At 42.3% G+C, this 26,706-nt stretch overlaps 1 gene segment (V, D, J or C); it reads left to right on the forward strand.

The window, feature by feature from the left end:
• Positions 1–26,706, forward strand: LOC113912346. The segment is given in 4 exon segments: positions 1–46; positions 161–421; positions 26,132–26,223; positions 26,608–26,706. Coding segments are annotated over 4 exon segments (498 nt in total).

Here is a 26,706-nt window from a genome sequence, read left to right on the forward strand (position 1 = left end):
ATGGACTGGACCCCTCTCCTGCTCCTGATCCTCTCTCAATGCACAGGTAGGGACAAGCTTTGGAGGAGCAGGGAAGTGCCCCAAGCTGTCACCCACCCTGATCTAACCCCTTATCAGCTGCCAAGTAGCCCCAGCTCATTAAGAATGTGTGCGTTTGCAGGCTCCCTGTCCCAGCCCCTGCTGACCTGGCCGCCCTCCCTCTGAGCATCTCCGGGAACGACAGCCAGACTCACCTGCACCCTGAGCAGGGACATCGGTGTGGGCGTCTCTAACATCTACTGGATCCAGCAGCAGCCAGGGAGCCCTCCCCGGTGTCTACTGAGGTTCTCCTCAGACTCCGATAAGCACCAGGGCTCCGGGGTCCCCGGCCGCTTCTCGGGCTCCAAAGACGCCTCGGCCAATGCGGGGCTTCTGCGCATCTAGGGGCTGCAGCCTGAGATGAGGCTGATTATTACTCTGTAATCTGGCACAAGAATGCTGCTTATGGTGACGCACACCGATGGGGAAGTGGAACAAATACCTCACTTGCTCAGGGACCTGGACTCTGACTGTAGTTGAAAATAGAGCTGGCCTACGACCCAGCCATTGCACTACTAGGGATTTACCCCAAAGATAGAAATGTAGTGAAAAGAAGGGGCACCTGCACCCCAATGTGTATAACAGCAATATCCACAATATCCAAACTATGGTAAGAGCCCAGATGTCCACTGACAGATGAGTGGATAAAGATGTGGTTCATATATACAATGGAATATTACTCAGACATCAAAAAAAAAATGAAGTCTTTCCATTTGCAATGACATGGATGGAACTAGGGGGTATTATCCTAAGCAAAATATGTCAATCATAGAAAGACAATTATATGATCTCACTGATATGGGGAATATAAGAAACAAAACAGAGGATCCATAGGCGAAGAAAGGAGAAAAACAAGATGAAATCAGAGAGGTATACAAACTATAGGAGACTCTCACTGATAGGAAACAAAACTGAGGGTTGCTGAAGGGGCGAGGGGTGAGGGATGGGGTAACTGGGTGATGGACATTAAGGAGGGCACATGATGTAATGAGCACTGGGTGTTATATAAGACTGATGAATCACTTATTTATTTAAGTAAAAAATTAAACATTAAAAAAATAACTTGAATGTACACTGACCATACTTCCAAGTAGCTTCCAGGTCACTTGTATCTTCTTCCAGTTTTCTGTTCAACATTTCAGAAACCTCAGGAAAAATAAAAACAACAACAACAAAAAACAACAAAAAATTTATGGTGCAGAAACTGCCTGGAGGTCTATGGTGCATAAATCTGAGACTGTTGAGCTGTCTTTTTTTCCTCTTTCAAAAGGCAAATCATCTTTTCCTAAGCTCTTGGTCAGAGCCTGGGGATCTCAGCAGGTGGACAGTCCTCCACCACATGGTCTGTGCTCTTCTGTGGGTCAGAGCGGAGACCTTCTCTTCCCTCCCCAGGCTCCTGCGCTCAGAGCTGGTTGAAGCTCACTGTGTCCCAGGGACAAGGTATAAGATGTGAGAGGCTATGTAAAGACACAGGCAAGGTGATAAGCTGGCACACTTGCTGGGCATCTGAACCTTCAGTTGTGACGTCCAGGAGAAGAGTGTTAGGCATAGGGAGGGGAGGACTTGGAGCCTGAAGCCAGCAAACCTCTTGCGGGTCATGGGAGGGTAGAGGGGAGGTTCCACCATTGCTGGGAAAACACTGAGCCTGCTCCTGGGAAGGTGGGGGAAGTGAGTCCCATAAATGTGACTTTTCTACTGCTGATTGTATTCAGGACCATCGGAAACACCATGGGTGGGCTCCTCTGGTCCTGCAGGAACCGACTTACGTCTTCCTCTCTTCTCATCCCAAGTGGGACTTTTCAAGCCCTGGTGAAGGGGTGGGACTGTGGGATATCAGGGGGCAGAGATTCCTCAGCGCTGACAGAATTACCAGCAGTCAGTGGAGTTTATTAGATCCCCCAGGTGATCTCCTGCCAGGGGAGCAGCTGTAGCCTTGAGGGTTACCATGGCAACTAGTACCAGGGGTTTTCAATCTGAGCCACAGTGTTGTGACTTAGGAGAGCAGTGATGGACTTTCATGTGTCCTAACCCAGTTCCCAGGCTCCAGGTTTGGTTCCATGGCCTTCTCCACCTATTAGCTCCAGCCTGAGGGTGAGGCCAGCTATTTCTGCCACATCTAAATACAATACACTACAACACAGCACAACAGAATACAACACAACACAACACAATACAATATAATATAATAGTCCTTGAGGAAAAGGATTAGCATGCTAGGTAGGAAAAAGTGTGTGTGTGTGTGTGTGTGTGTGTGTGTGTATGTATGTATGCTGAAAACTCGATGAAAGACATAATTTACAGATTTATGAAACCCAGAGAACCCAGCACAGGATAGACGTAAGGAAAGTCATCTCCAGATAAATAATGATACAGTGCTGAGACCAAAAGACAGAGAAAAAAAATGAAATCAGAAGAAAATGAAATGTTGTAGCTAATGGAACAAAAATGAAATGACTATACTTTTTCTGTTTTTAATCAGAAACCACAGATGCCAGGCCTCTGTAAGAAAATAGAGTTCACTCTTGAACAACACAGGGGTTAGGGGTGCTTACCCAACCCACCGTCGAAAATCCACATATGGCATTTGATTCCTATTAAAAGAAACACAAGCACACACACACGCAGCCAAAATCGTGTCCCTTAGACTGAGTTCCCAAACTGGTGCTTAGTATCCACTCAATAGTTTCAATCACCCCCCAAAATATAGTCTTCACCAGTTCACCAGGAAGTTTCCAGTCCATGCCAGGGAGGCTGCCTTAGGGTCCTCTCCAGTCCCCAAGGAATGATTTTTCCTCTGCATGAAAAGACACCCTGCTTTACCCCCTAGAACATGGCCTTGTCTGGAACAACCCTTTTCTTTTGTTAATAACTTTCTTGCACCTGCTCCCCTTCTATATAAAACTTCCATTTTGTACAATGCAGTGCAGCTGCCCTCTACTTGCTAGATAGTGCTGCACAATTCACACTTCTTTTGATAAAGCCGGTTAGATCTTCAAAATTACTTGGTGGAATTTTAACATTCACCCCAAATGTAACTGCTAATAGCTTACTGTTGACCTGAATCCTTACCAATAACATGGACAGTCAATTAACACCTGTTTTGTATGTTATATGTCTCATATACTGTATTCTTACAATAAAGTAAGATAGAGAAAAGAAAATGTTATGAAGAAAATCATAAGGAAGAGAAAACACATTTAGAGTATTGTTGATATTAATGACCAAACCCCATGTATCAGTGGAGTTGTGTAACTCAAACCCATGTTGTTCAAGGGTCATTGGTGTCATTAGTGATGAAAGAAGGGTCAGTTCAGGAACCTACACCTAGAGAATATATTCTTCAGGAATGAGAGCAAATTTACCATATTCTCATAGGAAGGCCAACCAAGAGAATTCATCCCTAGTGGATTTTCTTTAAGAACAAAAATCCCACAGGCAGATCTTTGGTTGAAAGGGCGTGACACCAGAAGGGAAGTCAGAACATGAGAAATTTGTGAAAACCAACAGGAAGGGTACAGATCTGGCTAAAGAGACTTTTTCACCTCTTAATTTCTTTAAAATATGCCTGTGGTTGAAAGCAAATGCAGAAGTACATTTATTTATTTATTTATTTATTTATTATTTTCTTATATTTATCTTTTTTTGATGTAGTGTTCAACGATTCATTAGTTGCATATAACACCCAGTGCTCATCACAACACATACCCTCCTTAATACCCATCACCCATTTACCCCATCTCCCCAAACCTCTCCTTTCTGTAACCCTCAGTTTTTTTTCTTGGAGCCCAGAGTCTCTCATGGTTTGTCTCCCTCTCTGATTTCTTCCCATTCAGTTTACTCTCCTTTCCCCTATGGTTCTCTTCACTATTCCTTATATTCCGTATATGGGTGAAACCTTATGATAGTTGTCTCTCTGATTGACTTATTTCACTTAGAATTATCCCCACCAGTTCCATCCATGTCAATGCAAATGGTACATATTCATCCTTTCTGATGGCTGAGTAATATTCCATTTTATATATGAACCACATCTTCTTTCTCCATTCACCTGTTGAGGGACATCTTGGCTCCTTCCACAGTTTGGCTACCGTGGACATTGCTGCTATGAACACTGGGGTGAGGGTGCCCCTTCCTTTCACTACATCTGTATCTTTGGCATAAATACCTAGTAGTGCCATTGCTGGGTTATAGGGTAGCTCTATTGTTAATGTCTTGAAGAACCCCCATATTGTTTTCCAGAGTGGCTGTATGAGCTTGCATTTCCACCAAGAGTGTAAGAGGGTTCCCATTTCTCCACATCCTTGCCAACATTTGTTGTTTCCTGTCTCATTAATTTTTGTCATTCTAACTGGTGTAAGGTGGTATTTCATTGTGGTATTGATTTGTATTTCCCTGATGGTTAATTTATGTTGACCATTTTTTTCATGTGTCCGTTAGTCATTTGTATGTTTTCCTTGGAGAAGTGTCTTTTCATGTCTTCTGCCCATTTCTTAACTGGGTTGTTTTTTGGGCGTTGAGTTTCAGAAGTTTTTTATAGATCTTGGATACCAGCCCTTTATCTGTAATGTCATTTCCAAATATTTTCTCCCATTTTCTAAGTTGCCTTTTAGATTTGTTGACTGTTTCCTTTGCTGTGCAGAAGCTTTTTAACTTGAAGTCCTGATAGTTCGTTTTTGCTTTTGTTTCCCTTGCCTTTAGAGACATGTCTAGCAAGAAGTTGTTATGGCTGAGTTGGAAGACATTGCTGCCTGTGTTCTCCCCTAGGATTTTGATGGATTCCTGTATCATATTTAGGTCTTTCATCCATTTAGAGTTTATCTTTGTGTATGGTGTAAGTAATAGGTCCAGTTTCATTCTTCTGCATGTGGATGTCCAATTTTCCCAGCACCATTTATTGAAGAGACTGTCCTTTTCCCATTAGATATGCTTGCCTGCTTTGTCGAAGATTAGTTGACCATAGAGTTGAGGGTCCATTTCTGGGGTCACTATTCTATACCATTGATCTATGTGTCTGTTTTTGTGCCAGTACCATACTGTCTTGATGATCACAACCTTGTAATATAGCTTGAAGTCAGGTATTGTGAGGCCCCCACTTTGGTTTTCTTTTTCAACACACTGGCTCTTCAGGGTCTTTTCTGGTTCCATACAAATTTTAAGATTGCTTGTTCCAGCTCTGTGAAAAATGCCGATTGTATTTTGATAGGGATTGCATTGAATGTGTAGATTGCCTGGGTAGCATAGACATTTTAACAATATTTATTCTTCCAATCCATGAGCATAAAATGTTTTTCCATCTGTTTGTGTCTTCCTCAGTTTCTTTCATAAGTGTTCTGTAGTTTCTAGAGTACAGATCCTTTACCTCTTTGGTTAGTTTTATTTCTAGGTATCTTATGTCTTTCGATGCAATTGTAAATGGGATAAATTCATTAATTTCTCTTTTCTCAGTCACACTGTTAGTGCATAGAAGTGCATCTGATTTCTGTGCACTGATTTTATAACATGCCACGTTGCTGAATTCCAGTATGAGTTCTAGCAATTTTGGGGTGGAAACTTTTGGGTTTTCCACATAAAGTAGCATGTCATCTGTGAAGAGTGAGAGTTTGGCTTCTTCTTTGCTGAAATAAATGCCTTTGGCCGTGATCGTATAGTGGTTAGCACTCTGCGTTGTGAAATAAATGCCTTTTATTTGTTTTTGTTGTCTGATTGCTGGGGTTTAACTTCTAGTGTGATGTTGAACAACAGTGGTGGAGTGGGCATCCCTGTCGCGTTCCTGACCTTTGGGAAAAGCTCTCAGTTGTTCCCCATTGAGAATGTTATTCGCTCTGGGCTTTTCATAGATGGATTTTATAGTATCGAGGTATGTTCCCTCTATCCCTACACCGTAGAGAGTTTTAATCAATAAAGGACACAGTATTTTGTTAAATGCGCTTTTTTTTTTTGCATCATTTGAGAGGATCATATGGTTCTTGTCCTTTCTTTTATTAATGTGATGTATCACATTGATTGATTTGCAAATATTGCACCACCTTTGCAGGCAAGGAATAAATCCCACTTGGTTGTGCTGAATAATTCTTTTAATGTACTGTTGGATTCTATTGGCTAGTATCTTGGTAAAAATTTTGGCATCCATGTTCATCAGGGATATTGGTCTGTAATTCTCATTTTTGATGGGGTCTTTGTCTGGTTTTGGGCTCAAGGTAATCTTGGCCTCAAAGAACGAGTTTGGAAGTTTTCCTTCCATTTCTATTTTTTTGAAACAGCTTCAGAAGAATAGGTCTTAATTCTTCTTTAAATGTTTGGTAGAATTCCCCTGGGAAGCCATCTGGCCCTGGACTCTTGTTTTTCCAGATATTTGAGTACTCTTTCAGTCTCCTTGCTGGTTATAGGTCTATTCAGATTTTCTACTTCTTCCTGTTTCAATTTTGGCAGTTTATAAGTTTCCAGGAATGCATCCATTTCTTCCAGACTTCCTAATTTGTTGGCCTATAGTTGCTCATAATGTGTTCTTAAAATTGTTTGTATTTCCTCGATTTTGGTCATGATCTCTCTTTAATTCATGATTTTATTAACTTGGGTCCCCTCTCTTTTCTTTTTGGTAAGTCTGGTTAGAGTTTTTTGATCTTATTAACTCTTTCAAAGAAAGAGCTTCTAGAATCATTGATCTGTTCTACTGTTCTTCTGATTTCTATTTCACTGAGTTCTTCTCTGATCTTTATTATTTCTCTTCTGCTTAGTTTAGGCTTTATTTGCTGTTTTTTCTCCAGGTCCTTCAGGTGTACATTTAGCTTGTGTATTTGAGATGTTTCTAATTTTTTGAGAGAAACTTGTATTGCTATGTACTTCCATTTTAGGACCACCTTTACTGTATCCCAAAGGTTTTGAATAGTTTCCTTTTTTTATTTTCATTAGTTTCCATGATTTTAAAAATTATTCTTTAATTTTCTCACTGACCCATTCATTCTTTCGTAGGATGCTCTTTAACCCCAAGTATTGTAGTTCCTTCCAAATTTCCTCTTGTGTTTGAGCTCAAGTTACAAAGCATTGTGGTCTGAAAATATGCAGGGAATAATCCCAAATTTTAGGTTTTGGTTGAGACCTGATTTGTGACCCAGTTTGTGATCTGTTCTGGAGAATGTCCCATGTGCACTTGGGAGGAATGTGTATTCTGTTGCTTTAGGATTGAATGCTCTGTATATATCTGTGAAGTCCATCTGGTCCAGTGTTTCTTTCAACACGCTTGTTCCCTTGTTGATCTTCTGCTCAGATGATCTACACATTGCTGTCAGTGGAGTGTTGAAGCCCCCCTGATATTATTGTATTAGTATCAAAGTGTTTCTTTAATTTGATTATTAATTGGCTGATATTATTGGCCGCTCCCAATTCAGGAGCATAAATATTTATAATTGTTAGATCTTGTTGGATAGAACCTTTACATATGATATAGTGTCCCTCTTCAAACCTTACTACAGGCTTTGGTTTAGAATCTAATTTGTGTGATATGTGCATTGCTATCACAACTTTCTTTTGATGTCCACTAGCATATTAAATAGTTCTCCACCCTCTCACATTCAATCTGGAGGTGATTTCAGATCTAAAATGACTTTTGTGTAGACAGCATATGGATGGGTCTTGCTTTTTTATCCAATCTGATACCCTGTGTCTTTTCATTGGAGCATTTAGCCTATTTACATTCAGAATAACTATTAAAAGATGTGAATTTAGTGCTATTGAATTACCTATAAAGTCCCTGTTTCTGCAGATTGTCTCTGTTTCTTTCTTTTTTATGTTACTTTTGAGCTCTCTCTTGGCTTACAGAATTACCCTTGATATTTCTAGTGGGACAGGTTTAGTGGTCACATATTCTCTCAGTTTCTGTCTGTCCTGGAAGCTCTTTCTCCCTCCTTCCATTCTGAATGACAGCCTTGCTGGATAAAGTATTCTTGGCTGCATGTTTTTCTCATTTATTACCCTGAATATATCATGTCAGCCCTTTCAGGCTTGCCAGGTCTCTGTGGATAGGTTTGCTGACAGTCTAATGTGTCCACCCCTGTAGGTTCAGAACCTCTTGTCTCTAGCTGCTTTCAGGATTTTCTCTTTATCTCTGCAATTTGCAAATTTCATTCTTATATGTCAGGGTGTTGATCTATTTTTACTGATTTTGGGAGGTGTCCTCTCTCCTCTTGGATTTGAATGCCTGTTTCTTTCCCCAGATTAGGGATGTTCTCAGCTATGAGTTGCTCAAATATACCTTCTGGCCCTCTCTCTCTCTCTCTTTCTTCTCCCTTGGGGAGGGACTCCAATAATTCTAATATTGTTTCATTTTATGGCATTGCTGATTTCTCAAAGGCCTCCCCTCATGGTTCATTAGTTGTTTTCCTCTCTTTTCCTCAGCTTTTCTCCTTCCCGTCAACTTGTCTTTTATGTCACTTACTTTCTCTTCTGCCTTATGGTGTTAGAGAATCTAATTTAGACAGCATCTCATTTGGAGCATTTTTCACTTCACCCTGATTAGATTTCATTTCTGCCCTAAGAGATTCTCTAGTGTCTTTTATGCTTTTTTTCAAGCCCAGCTAGTGAATTTATAATTGTTATCCTGAATTCCAGTTGGGACATTTTACTTATATCTGTATTGATTAGATATGCAGGAAAGAGTATTACCTCTGGTTATTTCTTTTGTTATGAATTCCCACTTCTAGTCATTTGCCCTGAGAAGAATGGATGAATGAGTGAACAAAATAAAAAAAATATATATATCAACCATGACCCAAGTGAAATACACACTAGGCAAATCCGAAGAGGTCAGAAACAACAACAACAACAAAAAAGGGGGGGAGGGGGTATATAGAATAATATAATTTCCCACATGGACAAAACAGAGTGATCCACCTGGTCCTGGGTGTATTTAGATCTGTTTGTTAGAAGACACTAAATTCCAAAACTGTAAAGAACACAAAACTTATATACATACAAAAATAAAATTGAATACAGTGAAATGAAGCCAAAAATGAAGAATATATCTACAAAATGTAAATGTAAAAAAATGAAAGTTAAACAAAGACTTAAAAAAGAGAGTTGATAAAATAAGAAACTAATTGAAAAGGAAAAAATAAAGAAAAGAACAATTTTAAACTGAAAGTTAATCATTAGAAAAAAAAATTGAATTCTACATATTATTTTCCCATAGCACTGGAGTTTTGAAGTCCTGTATGCTCTGTTTTTTTTTTTTTTTTTTTTTTTGCCTGTTCTTCCAGCTGGTCTTCTGGGGGAGGGCTCTGCTGCACTGATTCTCGAGTGTCTTTGCCTGGGCAGACTTGCACCGCCCCAGCCAGGGGGCCAGGCTCAGCGTGAGATGCTAGTGGTTCCTCTGCGTGGCGTTTGTTCCCTGTAGGCCTTCTGTGCATCTCTAGAGGATGGACACAAAAATGGCTGCGCCCTCATCTTCAGCCCCTTAGCCCCTCTCTTCAGCAAACCCTCATGGACAAGCTGTCTTCACTTTTGTGTGTGCCAGACTGTGAAGGCTCCTTTGGTGCCCCCTGCCCCTGACCTGCTCAGGAAAGACAGAGAAACCACTTTTCTGTCCTCAGTACCCCCACCTGAGTGCAGTCGCCCTGTCATGCACACTCTCCTGGGACGATGCTGATGTTCAGGAATCCCAGGGTGAGTCTCTGTTTCCATGGGCAGCTCAGACCCCCACCACCTCTGGGTTCCAGTCAGTGCCTAAGGCTGATCAATACATTGATTCTGGGGCTGCAGTCTCAGTGCTGCTCCCTGGAGCTCAAGGTCTTTGGGGACAAGAGACACACCCTCCCTGTGCTCTCAGGACTGGGCTGCCACTCCCTTAGTCACTCCAGTAATACCTCCAGTTAGGCTGGACTCTGATGGAAAATCATCTGTCCCAACCTAGAACCCTCAAGGCATGTGACCTCAAGGACACAGGCCCCCATATCTTCACCTCTCCACCACTCAAATGTAAGAACTTTGACAGAAATTTATGATCTATTTGGCCTTAGAGAGTAGGGATTCATTTCTCTAGTCATGGGTGGCTGAATGAATAACTCTTCTATCTTGAACAGGCTGGACCAAGTTGAGGGACCATAGCTGTTCTTACCCCAGAGAGTGCTATGACCCCAAATCCATTTGTCCTAGAGGCTCTGTCTGTGTTTGGTAATTTTGTCAGCGGGATGGTTCTGAGTTCATAGGAACAGGCCCCTCAATGCGTTTCCCTGGGCATCATGTTGACCTTTCCTACCTGGAGGACTGGACGTCCTGTAAAAACAAGTGCTTTTTAGAAAAAGTATATAAATCCCTCTTCTATTGAAAACAGAAGGCATTCCAGTTCCACTGTTTTCAATCCATGTTTTTTTCTCTCTCTCTTTTTTTAAATTTTTTTATTGTTATGTTAATCACCATATATTACATCATTTGTTTTGGTGTAGTGTTCCATGATTCATTGTTTGGTCCTAACACCCAGTGCTCCATGCAGAATGTGCCCTCTTTAATACCTATCACCAGGCTAACCCATCCCCCTACCCTCCTCCCCTCTAGAACCCTCAGTTTGTTTTTCAGAGTCCATCATCTTTCCTGGTTCGTTTCCCCCTCTGACTTACTCCCCTTCATTCTTCCTCTCCTGCTATCTTCTTCTTTTTCTTTTTCCTTAAAATATGTTGCGTTATTTGTTTCAGAAGTACAGATCTGTGATTCAACAGTCTTACACAATTCACAGTGCTCACCATAGCACATACCCTCCCCAATGTCTATCACCCAGCCACCCCATCCCTCCCACCCCCGAACACTCCAGCAACCCTCAGTTTGTTCCTGAGATTAAGAATTCCTCATATCAGTGAGGTCATATGATACATGTCTTTCTCTGATTGACTTATTTCACTCAGCATAACACCCTCCAGTTCCATCCACGTCGTTGCAAATGGCAAGATCTCATTCCTTTTGATGGCTGCATAATATTCCATTGTGTATATATACCACACCTTCTTTATCCATTCATCTGTCGATGGACATCTTGGCTCTTTCCACTGTTTGGCTATTGTGGGCATTGCTGCTATAAATATTGGGGTGCACGTACCCCTTCGGGTCCCTACATTTGTATCTTTGGGGTAAATACCCAGTAGTGCAATTGCTGGATCGAATGGTAGCTCTAATTTCAACTGTTTGAGGAACCTCCATACTGTTTTCCAGAGGGGTTGCACCAGCTTGCATTCCCACCAACAGTGTAGGAGGGTTCCCCTTTCTCCACATCCCCGCCAACATCTGTCGTTCCCTGACTTGTTAATTTTAGCCATTCTGACGGGTGTGAGGTGGTATCTCATTGAGGTTTTGATTTGGATTTCCCTGATGCCGAGCGATGTTGAGCACTTTTTCATGTGCCTGTTGGCCATTTGGATGTCTTCTTTGGAAAAATGTCTGTTCATGCCTTCTGCCCATTTCTTGATTGGATTATTTGTTCTTTGGGTGTTGAGTTTGATAAGTTCTTTATAGATTTTGGATACTAGCCCTTTATCTGATATGTCATTTGCAAATATCTTCTCCCATTCTGTCGGTTGTCTTTTGGTTTTGTGGACTATTTCTTTTGCTGTGCAAAAGCTTTTTATCTTGATGAAATCCCAATAGTTCATTTTTGCCCTGGCTTCCCGTGCCTTTGGCAATGTTTCTAGGAAGAAGTTGCTGCGGCTGAGGTCGAAGAGGTTGCTGCCTGTGTTCTCCTTTAGGATTTTGATGGACTCCTGTCTCACGTTTAGGTCTTTCAACCATTTGGAGTCTATTTTTGTGTGTGGTGTAAGGAAATGGTCCAGTTTCATTCTTCTGCATGTGGCTGTCCAATTTTCCCAACACCATTTGTTGAAGAGACTGTCTTTTTTCCACTGGACATTCTTTCCTGCTTTGTCAAAGATAAGTTGACCATAGAGTTGAGGGTCCATTTCTGGGCTCTTGATTCTGTTCCATTGATCTATGTGTCTGTTTTTGTGCCAGTACCATACTGTCTTGATGATGACAGCTTTGTAATAGAGCTGGAAGTCCGGAATTGTGATGCCGCCAGCTTTGCTTTTCTTTTTCAGTATTCCTCTGGCTATTCGGGGTCTCTTCTGGTTCCATACAAATTTTAGGCTTATTTGTTCCATTTCTTTGAAAAAAGTGGATGGTATTTTGATGGGGATTGCACTGAATGTGTAGATTGCTCTAGGTAGCATTGACATCTTCACAATGTTGGTTCTCCCAATCCATGAGCATGGAACGTTTTTCCATTTCTTTGTGTCTTCTTCAATTTCTTTCCTGAGTATTTTATAGTTTTCTGAGTACAGATCCTTTGCCTCTTTGGTTAAATTTATTCCTAGGTATCTTATGGTTTTGGGTGCAATTGTGAATGGGATCGACTCCTTGATTTGTCTCTCTTCTGTCTTGTTGTTGGTGTCTAGGAATGCCACTGATTTCTGTGCATTGATTTTATAGCCTGCTACTTGACTGAATTCCTGTAGGAGTTCTAGCAGTTTTGGGGTGGAGTCTTTTGGGTTTTCCACATACAGTATCATATCATCTGCAAAGAGTGAGAGTTTGACTTCCTCTTTGCCGATTTGGATGCCTTTGATTTCTTTTGTTGTCTGATTTCTGTGGCTAGGACTTCTAATACTATGTTGAATAGCAGTGGTGAGAGTGGACATCCCTGCCGCGTTCCTGACCTGAGGGGAAAAGCTCTCAGCTTTTCCCCCATTGAGAATGATATTCGTTGTAGGTTTTTCGTAGATGGCTTTTATGATATTGAGGTATGTACCCTCTATCCCTATACTCTGAAGAGTTTTGATCAAGAAAGGATGCTGTACTTTGTCAAATGCTTTTTCTGCAGCTATTGAGAGGATCATATGATTCTTGTTCTTTCTTTTGCTAATGTATTGTATCACGTTGATTGATTTGCGGATGTTGAACCAGCCTTGCAGCCCAGGGATAAATCCCACTTGGTCGTGGTGAATAATCCTTTTAATGTACTGTTGGATCCTATTGGCTAGTATTTTGGTGAGAATTTTTGCATCCATGTTCATCAAGGATATTGGTCTGTAATTCTCCTTTTTGATGGGTCTTTGTCTGGTTTTGGGATCAAGGGAATGGTGGCCTCAGAAAATGAGTTTGGAAGTTTTCCTTCCATTTCTATTTTTTGGAACAGTTTCAGGAGAATAGGTATTAATTCTTCTTGAAATGTCTGATAGAATTCCCCTGGGAAGCCATCTGGCCCTGGGCTTTTGTTTCTTGGGAGATTTTTGATCACTGCTTCAATTTCCTTAGTGGTTATAGGTCTGTTCAGGTTTTCTATTTCTTCTTGATTCAGTTTTGGTAGTTGATACATCTCTAGGAATGCCCCCATTTCTTCCAGGTTATCTAATTTGCTGGCATAGAGTTGCTCATAATATGTTCGTATAATTATTTGTATTTCTTTGGTGATGGTTGTGATCTCTCCTCTTTCATTCATGATTTTGTTGATTTGGGTCATTTCTCTTTTCTTTTGATCAGTCTGGCCAGGGATTTATCAATCTTGTTAATTCTTTCAAAGAACCAGCTCCTAGTTTCGTTGATCTGTTCTACTGTTCTTTTGGTTTCTAGTTCATTGATTTCTGCTCTGATCTTTATTATTTCTCTTCTCCTGCTGGGTTTAGGCTTTCTTTGCTGTTCTTTCTCCAGCTCCTTTAGGTGTAGGGTTAGGTTGTGTTTTTGAGACCTTTCTTGTTTCTTGAGAAAGGCTTGTATTGCTATATACTTTCCTCTCATGACTGCCTTTGCTGTATCCCAAAGATTTTGGACAGTTGTGTTTTCATTTTCATTGGTTTCCATGAATTTTTTAAATTCTTCTTTAATTTCCTGGTTGACCCATTCATTTTTTAGTAGGATGCTCTTTAGCCTCCATGTATTTGAGTTCTTTCCGACTTTCCTCTTGTGATTGAGTTCCAGTTTCAAAGCATTGTGGTCTGAAAATACGCAGGGAATGATCCCAATCTTTTGGTACCGGTTGAGACCTGATTTGTGACCTAGAATGTGATCAATTCTGGAGAATGTTCCATGGGCACTAGAGAAGAATGTGTATTCCGTTGCTTTGGGATGGAATGTTCTGAATATGTCTGTGAAATCCATTTGGTCCAGTGTGTCATTTAAAGTCTTTATTTCCTTGTTGATCTTTTGCTTAGATGATCTGTCCATTTCAGTCAGGGGGGTGTTAAAGTCCCCCACTATTACTGTATTGTTGTCAATGTGTTTCTTTGCTTTTGTTATTAATTGCCTTATATAATTGGCTGCTCCCATGTTCGGGGCATAGATATTTACAATTGTTAGATCTTCTTGTTGGATAGACCCTTTGAGTAGGATATAGTGTCCTTCCTCATCTCTTATTACAGTCTTTGTTTTACAATCTAGTTTGTCTGATATAAGGATTGCCACCCCAGCTTTCTTTTGGTGTCCATTAGCATGGTAAATGGTTTTCCACCCCCTCACTTTCAATCTGGGGGTGTCTTTGGGTCTAAAATGAGTCTCTTGCAGACAGCATATTGATGGGTCTTGTTTTTTAATCCAATCTGATAGCCTGTGTCTTTTGATTGGGGCATTGAGCCCATTTACATTCAGGGTAACTATTGAAAGGTATGAATTTAGTGCCATTGTATTGCCTGTAAGGTGACTGTTACTGTATGTTGTCTGTGTTCCTTTCTGATCTTTGCTGCTTTTAGGCTCTCTCTTTGCTTAGAGGACCCCTTTCAATATTTCTTGGAGGGCTGGTTTCGTGTTTGCAAATTCCTTTAGTTTTTGTTTGTCCTGGAAGCTTTTTATCTCTCCTTCTATTTTCAATGACAGCCTAGCTGGATATAGTATTCTTGGCTGCATATTTTTCTCGTTTAGTGCTCTGAAGATATCATGCCAGTCCTTTCTGGCCTTCCAGGTCTCTGTGGATAGGTCTGTTGCCAATCTAATATTTTTGCCATTGTAGGTTACATATCTCTTCTCCCGAGCTGCTTTCAGGATTTTCTCTTTGTCTCTGAGACTCGTAAGTTTTACTACTAGATGTTGGGGTGTTGACCTATTATTATTGATTTTGAGAGGGGTTCTCTGTGCCTTCTGGATTTTGATGCCTGTTTCCTTCCTCACATTAGGGAAGTTCTCTGCTATTATTTGCTCCAATATACCTTCTGCCCTCTCTCTCTCTTTCTTCTTCTTCTGGGATCCCAATTATTCTAATGTTGTTTTGTCTTATCTTATCACTCATCTCTCGAATTCTGCTCTCGTGATCCTGTAGTTGTTTCTCCCTCTTTTTCTCAGCCTCTTTATTTTCCATCATTTGGTCTTCTACATCACTGATTCTCTCTTCTGCCTCATTTATCCTAGCAGTTAGTGCCCCCATTTTTGATTGCACCTCTTCAATAGCCTTTTTGATTTCTTTTTTTTTTTTTTTTAATTTTTTTATTGTTATGTTAATCACCATATATTACATCATTAGTTTTTGGTGCAGTGTTCCATGATTCATTGTTTGTTCATAACACCCAGTGCTCCATGCAGAACGTGCCCTCCTCAATACCCATCACCAGGCTAACCCATCCCCCTACCCCCCTCCCCTCTAGAACCCTCAGTTTGTTTTTCAGAGTCCATCATCTCTCATGCTTCGTCTCCCCCTCTGACATACTCCCCTTTTCTTCCTCTCCTGTTATCTTCTTCTTTTTCTTTTTTCTTAAAATATGTTGCATTATTTGTTTCAGAAGTACAGATCTGTGATTCAACAGTCTTGCACAATTCACAGCGCTCACCGTAGCACATACCCTCCCCAATATCTATCATCCAGCCACCCCATCCCTCCCACCCCCAACCACTCCAGTAACACTCAGTTTCTTTCCTGAGATTAAGAATTCCTCATATCAGTGAGGTCATGTGATACATGTCTTTCTCTGATTGACTTATTTCACTCAGCATAACACCCTCCAGTTCCATCCACGTCGTTGCAAATGGCAAGATCTCATTCCTTTTGATGGCTGCATAATATTCCATTGTGTATATATACCACACCTTCTTTATCCATTCATCTGTCGATGGGCATCTTGGCTCTTTCCACAGTTTGGCTATGGTGGACATTGCTGCTATAAACATTGGGGTACATGTACCCCTTCGGTTCCCTACATTTGTATCTTTGTGGTAAATACCCAGTAGTGCAATTGCTGGATCGAACGGTAGCTCTAATTTCAACTGTTTGAGGAACCTCCATACTGTTTTCCAGAGGGGTTGCACCAGCTTGCATTCCCACCAACAGTGTAGGAGGGTTCCCCTTTCTCCACATCCCCGCCAACATCTGTCGTTCCCTGACTTGTTAATTTTAGCCATTCTGACGGGTGTGAGGTGGTATCTCATTGAGGTTTTGATTTGGATTTCCCTGATGCCAAGCGATGTTGAGCACTTTTTCATGTGCCTGTTGGCCATTTGGATGTCTTCTTTGGAGAAATGTCTGTTCATGTCTTCTGCCCATTTCTTGATTGGATTATTTGTTCTTTGAGTGTTGAGTTTGATAAGTTCTTTATAGATTTTGGATACTAGCCCTTTATCTGATACGTCATTTGCAAATATTTTCTCCCATTCTGTCGGTTGTCTTTTGGTTTTGTGGACTGTTTCTTTTGCTGTGCAGAAGCTTTTTATCTTGATGAAATCCCAATAGTTCATTTTTGCCCTGGCTTCCCGTGCCTTTGGCGATGTTTCTAGGAAGAAGTTGCTGCGGCTAAGGTCGAAAAGGTTGCTACCTGTGTTCTCCTTTAGGATTTGGATGGACTCCTGTCTCACGTTTAAGTCTTTCAACCATTTGGAGTCTATTTTTGTGTGTGGTGTAAGGAAATGGTCCAGTTTCATTCTTCTGCATGTGGCTGTCCAATTTTCCCAACACCATTTGTTGAAGAGACTGTCTTTTTTCCATTGGACATTCTTTCCTGCTTTGTCAAAAATAAGTTGACCATAGAGTTGAGGGTCCATTTCTGGGCTCTCAATTCTGTTCCATTGATCTATGTGTCTGTTTTTGTGCCAGTACCATACTGTCTTGATGATGACAGCTTTGTAATAGAGCTGGAAGTCCGGAATTGTGATGCCACCAGCTTTGCTTTTCTTTTTCAGTATTCCTCTGGCTATTCTGGGTCTCTTCTGGTTCCATACAAATTTTAGGATTATTTGTTCCATTTCTTTGAAAAAAGTGGATGGTATTTTGATGGGGATTGCATTGAATGTGTAGATTGCTCTAGGTAGCATTGACATCTTCACAATGTTGATTCTCCCAATCCATGAGCATGGAACGTTTTTCCATTTCTTTGTGTCTTCTTCAATTTCTTTCCTGAGTATTTTATAGTTTTCTGAGTACAGATCCTTTGCCTCTTTGGTTAGATTTATTCCTAGGTATCTAATGGTTTTGGGTGCAATTGTAAATGGGATAGACTCCTTGATTTGTCTCTCTTCTGTCTTGTTGTTGGTGTATAGGAATGCCACTGATTTCTGTGCATTGATTTTATATCCTGCTACTTTACTGAATTCCTGTATGAGTTCTAGCAGTTTTGGGGTGGAGTCTTTTGGGTTTTCCACATACAGTATCATATCATCTGCAAAGAGTGAGAGTTTGACTTCCTCTTTGCCGATTTGGATGCCTTTGATTTCTTTTTGTTGTCTGATTGCTGTGGCTAGGACTTCTAATACTATGTTGAATAGCAGTGGTGAGAGTGGACATCCCTGCCGCGTTCCTGACCTTAGGGGAAAAGCTCTCAGCCTTTCCCCATTGAGAATGATATTCGCTGTAGGTTTTTCGTAGATGGCTTTTATGATATTGAGGTATGTACCCTCTATCCCTATACTCTGAAGAGTTTTGATCAAGAAAGGATGTTGTACTTTGTCAAATGCTTTTTCTGCATCTATTGAGAGGATCATATGATTCTTGTTCTTTCTTTTGTTAATGTATTGTATCACGTTGATTGATTTGCGGATGTTGAACCAGCCTTGCAGCCCAGGAATAAATCCCACTTGGTCGTGGTGAATAATCCTTTTAATGTACTGTTGGATCCTATTGGCTAGTATTTTGGTGAGAATTTTTGCATCCATGTTCATCAAGGATATTGGTCTGTAATTCTCTTTTTTGATGGGGTCTTTGTCTGGTTTTGGGATCAAGGTAATGCTGGCCTCATAAAATGAGTTTGGAAGTTTCCCTTCCATTTCTATTTTTTGGAACAGTTTCAGGAGAATAGGTATTAATTCTTCTTGAAAGGTCTGATAGAATTCCCCTGGGAAGCCATCTGGCCCTGGGCTTTTGTTTCTTGGGAGATTTTTGATGACTGTTTCAATTTCCGTAGTGGTTATAGGTCTGTTCAGGTTTTTTATTTCTTCCTGGTTCAATTTTGGTAGTTGATACATCTCTAGGAATGCACCCATTTCTTCCAGGTTATCTAATTTGCTGGCATAGAGTTGCTCATAATATGTTCTTAGAATTTGTATTTCTTTGGTGTTGGTTGTGATCTCTCCTCTTTCATTCATGATTTGTTGATTTGGGTCATTTCTCTTTTCTTTTTGATCAGTCTGGCCAGGGGTTTATCAATCTTGTTAATTCTTTCAAAGAACCAGCTCCTAGTTTCGTTGATCTGTTCTACTGTTCTTTTGGTTTTCATTGATTTCTGCTCTGATCTTTATTATTTCTCTTCTCCTGCTGGGTTTAGGCTTTGTTTGCTGTTCTTTCTCCAGCTCCTTTAGGTGTAGGGTTAGGTTGTGTATTTGGGACCTTTCTTGTTTCTTGAGAAAGGCTTGTATTGCTATATACTTTCCTCTCAGGACTGCCTTTGCTGTATCCCAAAGATTTTGAACAGTTGTGTTTTCATTTTCATTGGTTTCCATGAATTTTTTTAATTCTTCTTTAATTTCTTGGTTGACCCATTCATTCTTTAGTAGGATGCTCTTTAGCCTCCATGTATTTGAGTTCTTTCCGACTTTCCTCTTGTGGTTGAGTTCTAGTTTCAAAGCATTGTGGTCTGAAAATATGCAGGGAATGATCCCAATCTTTTGGTACCGATTGAGACCTGATTTGTGACCTAGGATGTGATCAATTCTGGAGAATGTTCCATGGGCACTAGAGAAGAATGTGTATTCCGTTGCTTTGGGATGGAATGTTCTGAATATGTCTGTGAAGTCCATTTGGTCCAGTGTGTCATTTAACGTCTTTATTTCCTTGTTGATCTTTTGCTTAGATGATCTGTCCATTTCAGTCAGGGGGGTGTTAAAATCCCCCACTATTATTGTATTGTTGTCAATGTGTTTCTTTGCTTTTGTTATTAATTGGCTTATATAATTGGCTGCTCCCATGTTCGGGGCATAGATATTTACAATTGTTAGATCTTCTTGTTGGATAGACCCTTTAAGTAGGATATAGTGTCCTTCCTCATCTCTTATTATAGTCTTTGTTTTAAAATCTAGTTTGTCTGATATAAGGATTGCCACCCCAGCTTTCTTTTGGTGTCCATTAGCATGGTAAATGGTTTTCCACCCCCTCACTTTCAATCTGGGGGTGTCTTTGGGTGTAAAATGAGTCTCTTGCAGACAGCATATTGATGGGTCTTGTTTTTTAATCCAATCTGATAGCCTGTGTCTTTTGATTGGGGCATTGAGCCCATTTACATTCAGGGTAACTATTGAAAGGTATGAATTTACTGCCATTGTATTACCTGTAAGGTGACTGTTAACTGTCTGTTGTCTGTGTTCGTTTCTGCTCTTTGCTGCTTTTAGGTTCTCTCTTTGCTTAGAGGACCCCTCTCAATATTTCTTGGAGGGCTGGTTTCGTGTTTGCAAATTCTTTGAGTTTTTGTTTGTTCTGGAAGCTTTTGATCTCTCCTTCTATTTTCAATGATAGCCTAGCTGGATATAGTATTCTTGGCTGCATATTTTTCTCGTTTAGTGCTCTGAAGATATCTTGCCAGTCCTTTCTGGCCTGCCAGGTCTCTGTGGATAGGTCTGTTGCCAATCTAATGTTTCTACCATTGTAGGTTACATATCTCTTCTCCCGAGCTGCTTTCAGGATTTTCTCTTTGTCTCTGAGACTCGTAAGTTTTACTATTAGATGTCGGGGTGTTGACCTATTTTTATTGATTTTGAGAGGGGTTCTCTGTGCCTCCTGGATTTTAATGCCTGTTTCCTTCCTCACATTAGGGAAGTTCTCTGGTATAATTTGCTCCAATATACCTTCTGCCCCTCTCTCTCTCTCTTCTTCTTCTGGGATCCCAATTATTCTAATGTTGTTTCGTCTTATCGTATCACTTATCTCTCGAATTCTGCCCTCGTGATCCTGTAGTTGTTTCTCTCTCTTTTTCTCAGCCTCTTTATTTTCTATCATTTGGTCTTCTATATCGCTGATTCTCTCTTCTGCCTCATTTATCCTAGCATTTAGTGCCCCCATTTTTGATTGCACCTCATCAATAGCCTTTTTGATTTCGATTTGGTTAGATTTTAGTTCTTTTATTTCTCCAGAAAGGGTTTCTCTAATAACTTCCACGCTTTTTTCAAGCCCAGCTAGTATCTTTAAAGTCATGATTCTGAACTCTAGGTCCGACATCGTACTAATGTCCGTATTGAGTAGGTCCCTGGCTGACGGTACTACCTCTTGTTCTTTTTGCTGAGGTGATTTCTTTCGTCTTGTCATTTTGTCCAGAGGAGAATAGATGAATGAGAGAACAAAAGGCTAACAGGTTTACTACGTCCCCAGCAAATATACTGTATACAAATCAGAAAAGACCTGAAACCAGGGGAAAAGAAAGGGAAAGAAAGAAAAAAGAAAGAGAAAAAGAAAAAAAAAAGGAAAAAAAGATAAAAACAAAAACAAAACAATTCAAAAAAGGCAGAATATGATCAAATATGATCAGGCTAGTGCATAGATCAGTGCCACACACTAGATTTTGGGCGTATTTTGGTCTGTTAGAAAAAAGTGCCTCCTAAAATTTTAAAGGAAGAAAGACATATATGTACAAAATAAGGGTTGATACAATGAAGGGATGGAAGATGACTGTAAAGATGAAAATTATAAAAGATTTTATAAAAGGACTTGGTAAGATAAGTTGTTTGAAAAAAGAAAGAAGATTTAAGGAAAAAAAAAAAAAGGAAAAAGGGAGAGAATGTGATCAGGCAGGAGACTAGAACAAAGCCATACACTAGTGATTTAGGGTATATTTTGATCTGTTAGAAGAAACTGTACCTCAAAATTTTAAAGAGAGAACAACTTATATATATATGCCAAAAACAAGGATAACTACTATGAAGGGATAAAATATGACTCTAAAAATGAAAAAAAAAAAAAATGTTTTTTTTTTTTTAAAAAAAGGGATTTATAAGATGTTGGTTGAAAAAGGGAAAAAGAAAAATAAAAAAAAGTCAACAAAAATTAACTTTGATGAAATAATGAATCATGGTAAAAAAAAAAAAAAAAAAAAAAAAAAAAAGAAGCCATGAATCTATGTGCAGTATTCCCCTAGCGCTGGAGTTCTCCTATTCTCCTTGATCGATCAACTTGGTCTTGGCTTGCTGGCTGTTTGTGTTGATCTTCTGGGGGAGGGGCCTGTTGCTGTGGTTTCCAAATGTCTTTGCCGGAGGCGGAATTGCCCCGCCCTTGTCGGTCCGGGCTAAGGAAGCTGCTCCAGTTTGCTCTCAGGAGCTTTTGTTCCCTGCAAGCTCTCGGTACAGCTTTGGAGGACCAGGGCGAGAATGGCGGCCTCCCAGTCTCCGCCCGGAGGAGCCGAGAACTCGGGGCCCCACTCCTCAGTGCGCCCCCAGAGAAAAGCAGTCACTCCCGTGTCCCCGGTCTCTGGCCGCACTCCGTGCTCACCCGGCCTGTGATCGAGCGTTGCTATCTCTGGCACCCGACCCCGCTCGGAGTCTCCAAACCCAGCAGATCCCTGCAGTGCGTTCCCGCACCACTCCTCCCCGGGAAGGAAGGGGAGTCTCCCCGGATCTGCTGCTTTTTGGGTCCTTGCTGGGGGAGCCGTGCCCCGATTGGGCCGCAGATCACAGTTTATGGCAACCCCGAGCTGAGAGCCCGCGACTCTGCTCCGTATCTGCAGCCGCTTCCCCCCCCCGACACCTGGGAGCTCTGCCGCACTCAGGCACCCCCGGTCTCTCTGTGGCCCCAAGGGTCCTGAGACCACACTGTCCCGGGAGGATTCCACCCCCCGCTTAGCCACTGCAGCGACGTCCCTCCGCCGAGCCAACTTTTAAAAGGTCCGATTTTGTGCTCCGCGGCTCTAGCACTTGCCAGAAGCGGCCGGCGGAGGCCCCTCCCCCGCCGTTTATCCTCCCGAATATCGCCTCAGATTCACTTCTCCGCACGTCCTACCTTCCAGTAAGTGGTCGCTTCTCTGTTCAGAGAGTTGTTGCTACTCTCCTGTTCGATCTCCTGTTGAGTTCGTAGGTGTTCAGAATGGTTTGATCCCTATTCAGCTGAATTCCTGAGACCAGACAAAATCTAGGTCTCCTACTCCTCCGCCATCTTGCTCCGCCCCCTTTTTGATTTCGACTTGGTTAGATTTTAGTTCTTTTATTTCTCCAGAAAGGGTTTCTCTAATAACTTCCACGCTTTTTTCAAGCCCAGCTAGTATCTTTAAAGTCATGATTCTGAACTCTAGGTCTGACATCGTACCAATGTCTGTATTGAGTAGGTCCCTGGCTGACGGTACTACCTCTTGTTCTTTTTGCTGAGGTGATTTTTTTCGTCTTGTCATTTTGTCCAGAGGAGAATAGATGAATGAGAGAACAAAGTGCTAACAGGTTTACAACGTCCCCAGCAAATATACTGTATACAAATCAGAAAAGACCTGAAACCAGGGGAAGAGAAAGGGAAAGAAAGAAAAAAGAAAGAGAAAAAAAAAAAGAAAAAAAGATAAAAACAAAAACAGAACAATACAAAAAAAGCAGAATGTGATCAAATATGATCAGGCTAGTGCATAGATCAGTGCCACACACTAGATTTTGGGCGTATTTTGGTCTGTTAGGAAAAAGTGCCTCCTAAAATTTTACAGGAAGAAAGACATATATGTACAAAATAAGGGTTGATACAATGAAGGGATAGAAGATGACTGTAAAGATGAAAATTATAAAAGATTTTATAAAAGGACTTGATAAGATAAGAAGTTGTTTGAAAAAAGAAAGAAGATTTAAAAAAAAAAAGAAAAAAAGGAGAGAATGTGATCAGGCAGGAGACTAGAACAGAGCCATACACTAGTGATTTAGGGTATATTTTTATCTGTTAGAAGAAACTGTATCTCAAAATTTTAAAGAGAGAACAACTTTTATATATATATGCCAAAAATAAGGGTAACTACTATGAAGGGATAAAATATGACCCTAAAAATGAAAAATAAAAAATGTTTTTTTTTTTAAAAAGAGATTGATAAGATGTTGATTGAAAAAGGGAAAAAGAAAAAAAAAAACAGTTAACAAAAATTAACTTTGATGAACTAATGAATCATGGTAAAAAAAGAGCCATGAATTCTATGTGCAGTATTCCCCTATCGCTGGAGTTCTCCCATTCTCCTTGATCGGTAAACTTGGTCTTGGCTTGCTGGCTGTTCAGGCTGATCTTCTGGGGGAGGGGCCTGTTGCTGTGGTTTCCAAATGTCTTTGCCGGAGGCTGAATTGCCCCGCCCTCGTCGGTCCGGGCTAAGCAAGCTGCTCGGGTTTGATCTCAGGAGCTTTTGTTCCCTGCAAGCTCTCGGTACAGCCTTGGAGGACCAGGGCAGAAATGGTGGCCTCCCAATCTCCACCTGGAGTTGCTGAGAACTCGGGACCCCGCTCCTCAGTGCGCCCACAGAGAAAAGCAGTCACTCCCTTGTCCCCGGTCTCCGGCCGCTCTCCGTGCTCAACCAGCCTGTGACCGAGCGTTGCTATCTCTGGCACCCAACCCCGTGTGGAGTCTCCAAACCCAGCAGATCCCTGCGGTGCGTTCCCGCGCCGCTCCTCCCCGGGAAGGAAGGGGAGTCTCCCCGGATCTGCCGCCTGTTGGGTCCCTGCTGGAGGAGCAGTGGCCTGACTGGGCCGCGGATCACAGTTTATGGCAACCCCAAGCTGAGAGCCCGCGCCTCGGCTCCGTCTCTGCAGCCGGCTTCCCCGCTCTGATCCCTGGGAGCTCTGGTGCACTCAGGCACCCCTGGTCTTTCTGTGACCCCGAGGGTCCTGAGACCACACTGTCCCGCGAGGGTTCCTCCCCCGCTTAGCCACTGCAGCGACGTCCCTCAGCGGAGCCGACTTCTAAAAGTTCCGATTTTGTGCTCCGCGGCTCTATCACTTGCCAGAAGCGGCTGGCGGAGGCCCCTCCCCCGCCGTCTATCCTCCCGAATATCGCCTCGGATTCACTTCTCTGCACGTCCTACCTTCCAGGCAGTGGTCGCTTCTCTGTTCAGAGAGTTGATGCTACTCTCTTCTTCGATCTCCTGTTGAGTTTGTAGGTGTTCAGAATGGTTTGATCCCTATTCAGCTGAATTCCTGAGACCAGATGAAATCTAGGTCTCCTACTCCTCCGCCATCTTGCTCCAATAGCTCAATCCATGTTTTTAACCACTCTTTCCACCGATATTCTCTCTGCAAGAAGCACATATCTAGGGAAAGGACACTACTGATTGTAGCTGCATCTTCACAGTGACATTGCTAGAGTATAAATCAATCTTACTGAAAGGAATTTTGTATAAATAACACACATTCACTTAAAGTACATGGTTGGCTATTTGGTGACTAAAACATAAACTCTCACTAGGTCCTTGCCACAGCATCTGTATCTTTCACTCCTTTCTTCCTAGAACTTCTGGCAGGTTTGCCTTTGTGCTCTGAGGTCATGCCCCCCACGGCCTCATGGGGCAGGGATCCTGCAGACCCGTCTCTATGTGCTTGGAGGACAGATACAGGGAGTGGCCAGTGTATGGAGAACGGTTGTTATGAGCAGGTGGAAAGAGTGACAGATGACAAAGACTTTCAGTGTGTAACCCTTTAAGAAATGCACATGAGGACTTCTAAATACAACCTGGGGTGAAGAGCTCCCCATCTCCTCAGTGCTGCGGGAACTTCAGAGGAAGGAGAGACTGGAAACCAGGCAAATGGCACATAGGAGGAAAGTCCCTGAATCCTGCAAAAAAGGGGCCATGTGTCAGTGCTCTGGACTTGATCCTGATCTAAGAGGAATTTGTATAAGAGACATAAGGTCAGTTGTGACCCACTACCTCATAGAAGGAGTACATGGGTAAACACACCCTGGGGCCACTAAGTAGAGCATAATATGAGCTCTGAAGTCATGGGAGGTAGCATATAGGGGCATATGGCTTGGCCCTAATGCAAGGAAGAGTGGACACAGCAGTAGGGAGGGAGGAGATGTGTCTGATGGGCTCTGGTCACCATGTCTGGACACTAGGGGGCACTCATGGCCTGTCTCTGAGGATCAAGGGGGCTGAGAGCCACTGCCTGCTCATCCCCAACTTCCTCAGGCAGAGGGACCTGATCCAGGGTCACTGAGGGGTCAGAGAGCTGGGGTCTCATTTGCATGGCCAGGCCCTCCCTCTCTCAGAGGGTGAAGAGGGGAAGGGAGAGACGAGGGGAGGCTCTGCTCAGCTGTGGGAGCACAGAAGGCAGGCTCGGTGATGACCTCCACCATGGCCTGGTCCCCTCTCCTCCTCAGCCTCCTCGCTCACTGCACAGGTGACTGGATGCAGGGCAGGGGAAGGGGCCCTGGGAGGACTTGTGGGGCCCTGCTTCCTCCTCTTGTCTCTAGACCCCAGCATCACCCTCTGTGCGTCTCTCCCCCTTGCAGGGTCCTGGGCCCAGTCTGTGCTGACTCAGCCGCCCTCCGTGTCTGGGAGCCTGGGCCAGAGGGTCACCATCTCCTGCACTGGAAGCAGCCCCAACATTGGGTGTGGTAATTATGTGAGCTGGATCCAATAGCTCCCAGGAAAGGCCCCTAAAACTGTCATCTATGGTACTAGCAGTTGACCCTCGGGGGTCCCTGACAGGTTCTCTGGCTCCAGGTCTGGCAATTCTGCCACCCTGACCATCACTGGGCTCCAGGCTGAGGACGAGGCTGAGTATTACTGTGCATCGTGGGACAGCAGTCTCAGTGCTCACACAGTGCCCCAGGCTTGTGGGGAAGTGAGACAAAAACCTGCTGTTCCCCCAGCATTGGGTCTCCCTGTGCAGCTCCCACTTCTTGTCCAAATCAGCTGCTTCCTTTTTTTGTGCTAAACTATTGTCTGAGACCAATCTCGGTGAACTTTGACTACAAAATCATCCACATTCTCTTAAGTTCAGGCCCCAAAGCTTATCCTTTGCAGGAATGCATTTTAGGATTTTCTCATATTAAGGAGAAAGTCCTGGGTCCCTGGGGCAGGCTGCCCTGGGGACAGAGTCTGTGACAGCTCAGGACAGAAACAGAGGCAGAGTCCAGCTGTATCTGACTAAGGATAGAACACTGTCTAGATAATATGCATCCATACCACTTACTAAACACCTAGTATGTGCCACATGTGAGCCTAGGGATGTGGGACACAGATGGACATGATAGGACGTGTCCCCATGCTCAGGGAGCTGACGGTGTCTGGGGAAATAGAGAGGACACAGGAGCTAAACATGTAA

This window comes from Zalophus californianus, chromosome 14 (assembly GCF_009762305.2).
Source record: "Zalophus californianus isolate mZalCal1 chromosome 14, mZalCal1.pri.v2, whole genome shotgun sequence".
Taxonomy (NCBI): Eukaryota; Metazoa; Chordata; class Mammalia; order Carnivora; family Otariidae; genus Zalophus; species Zalophus californianus.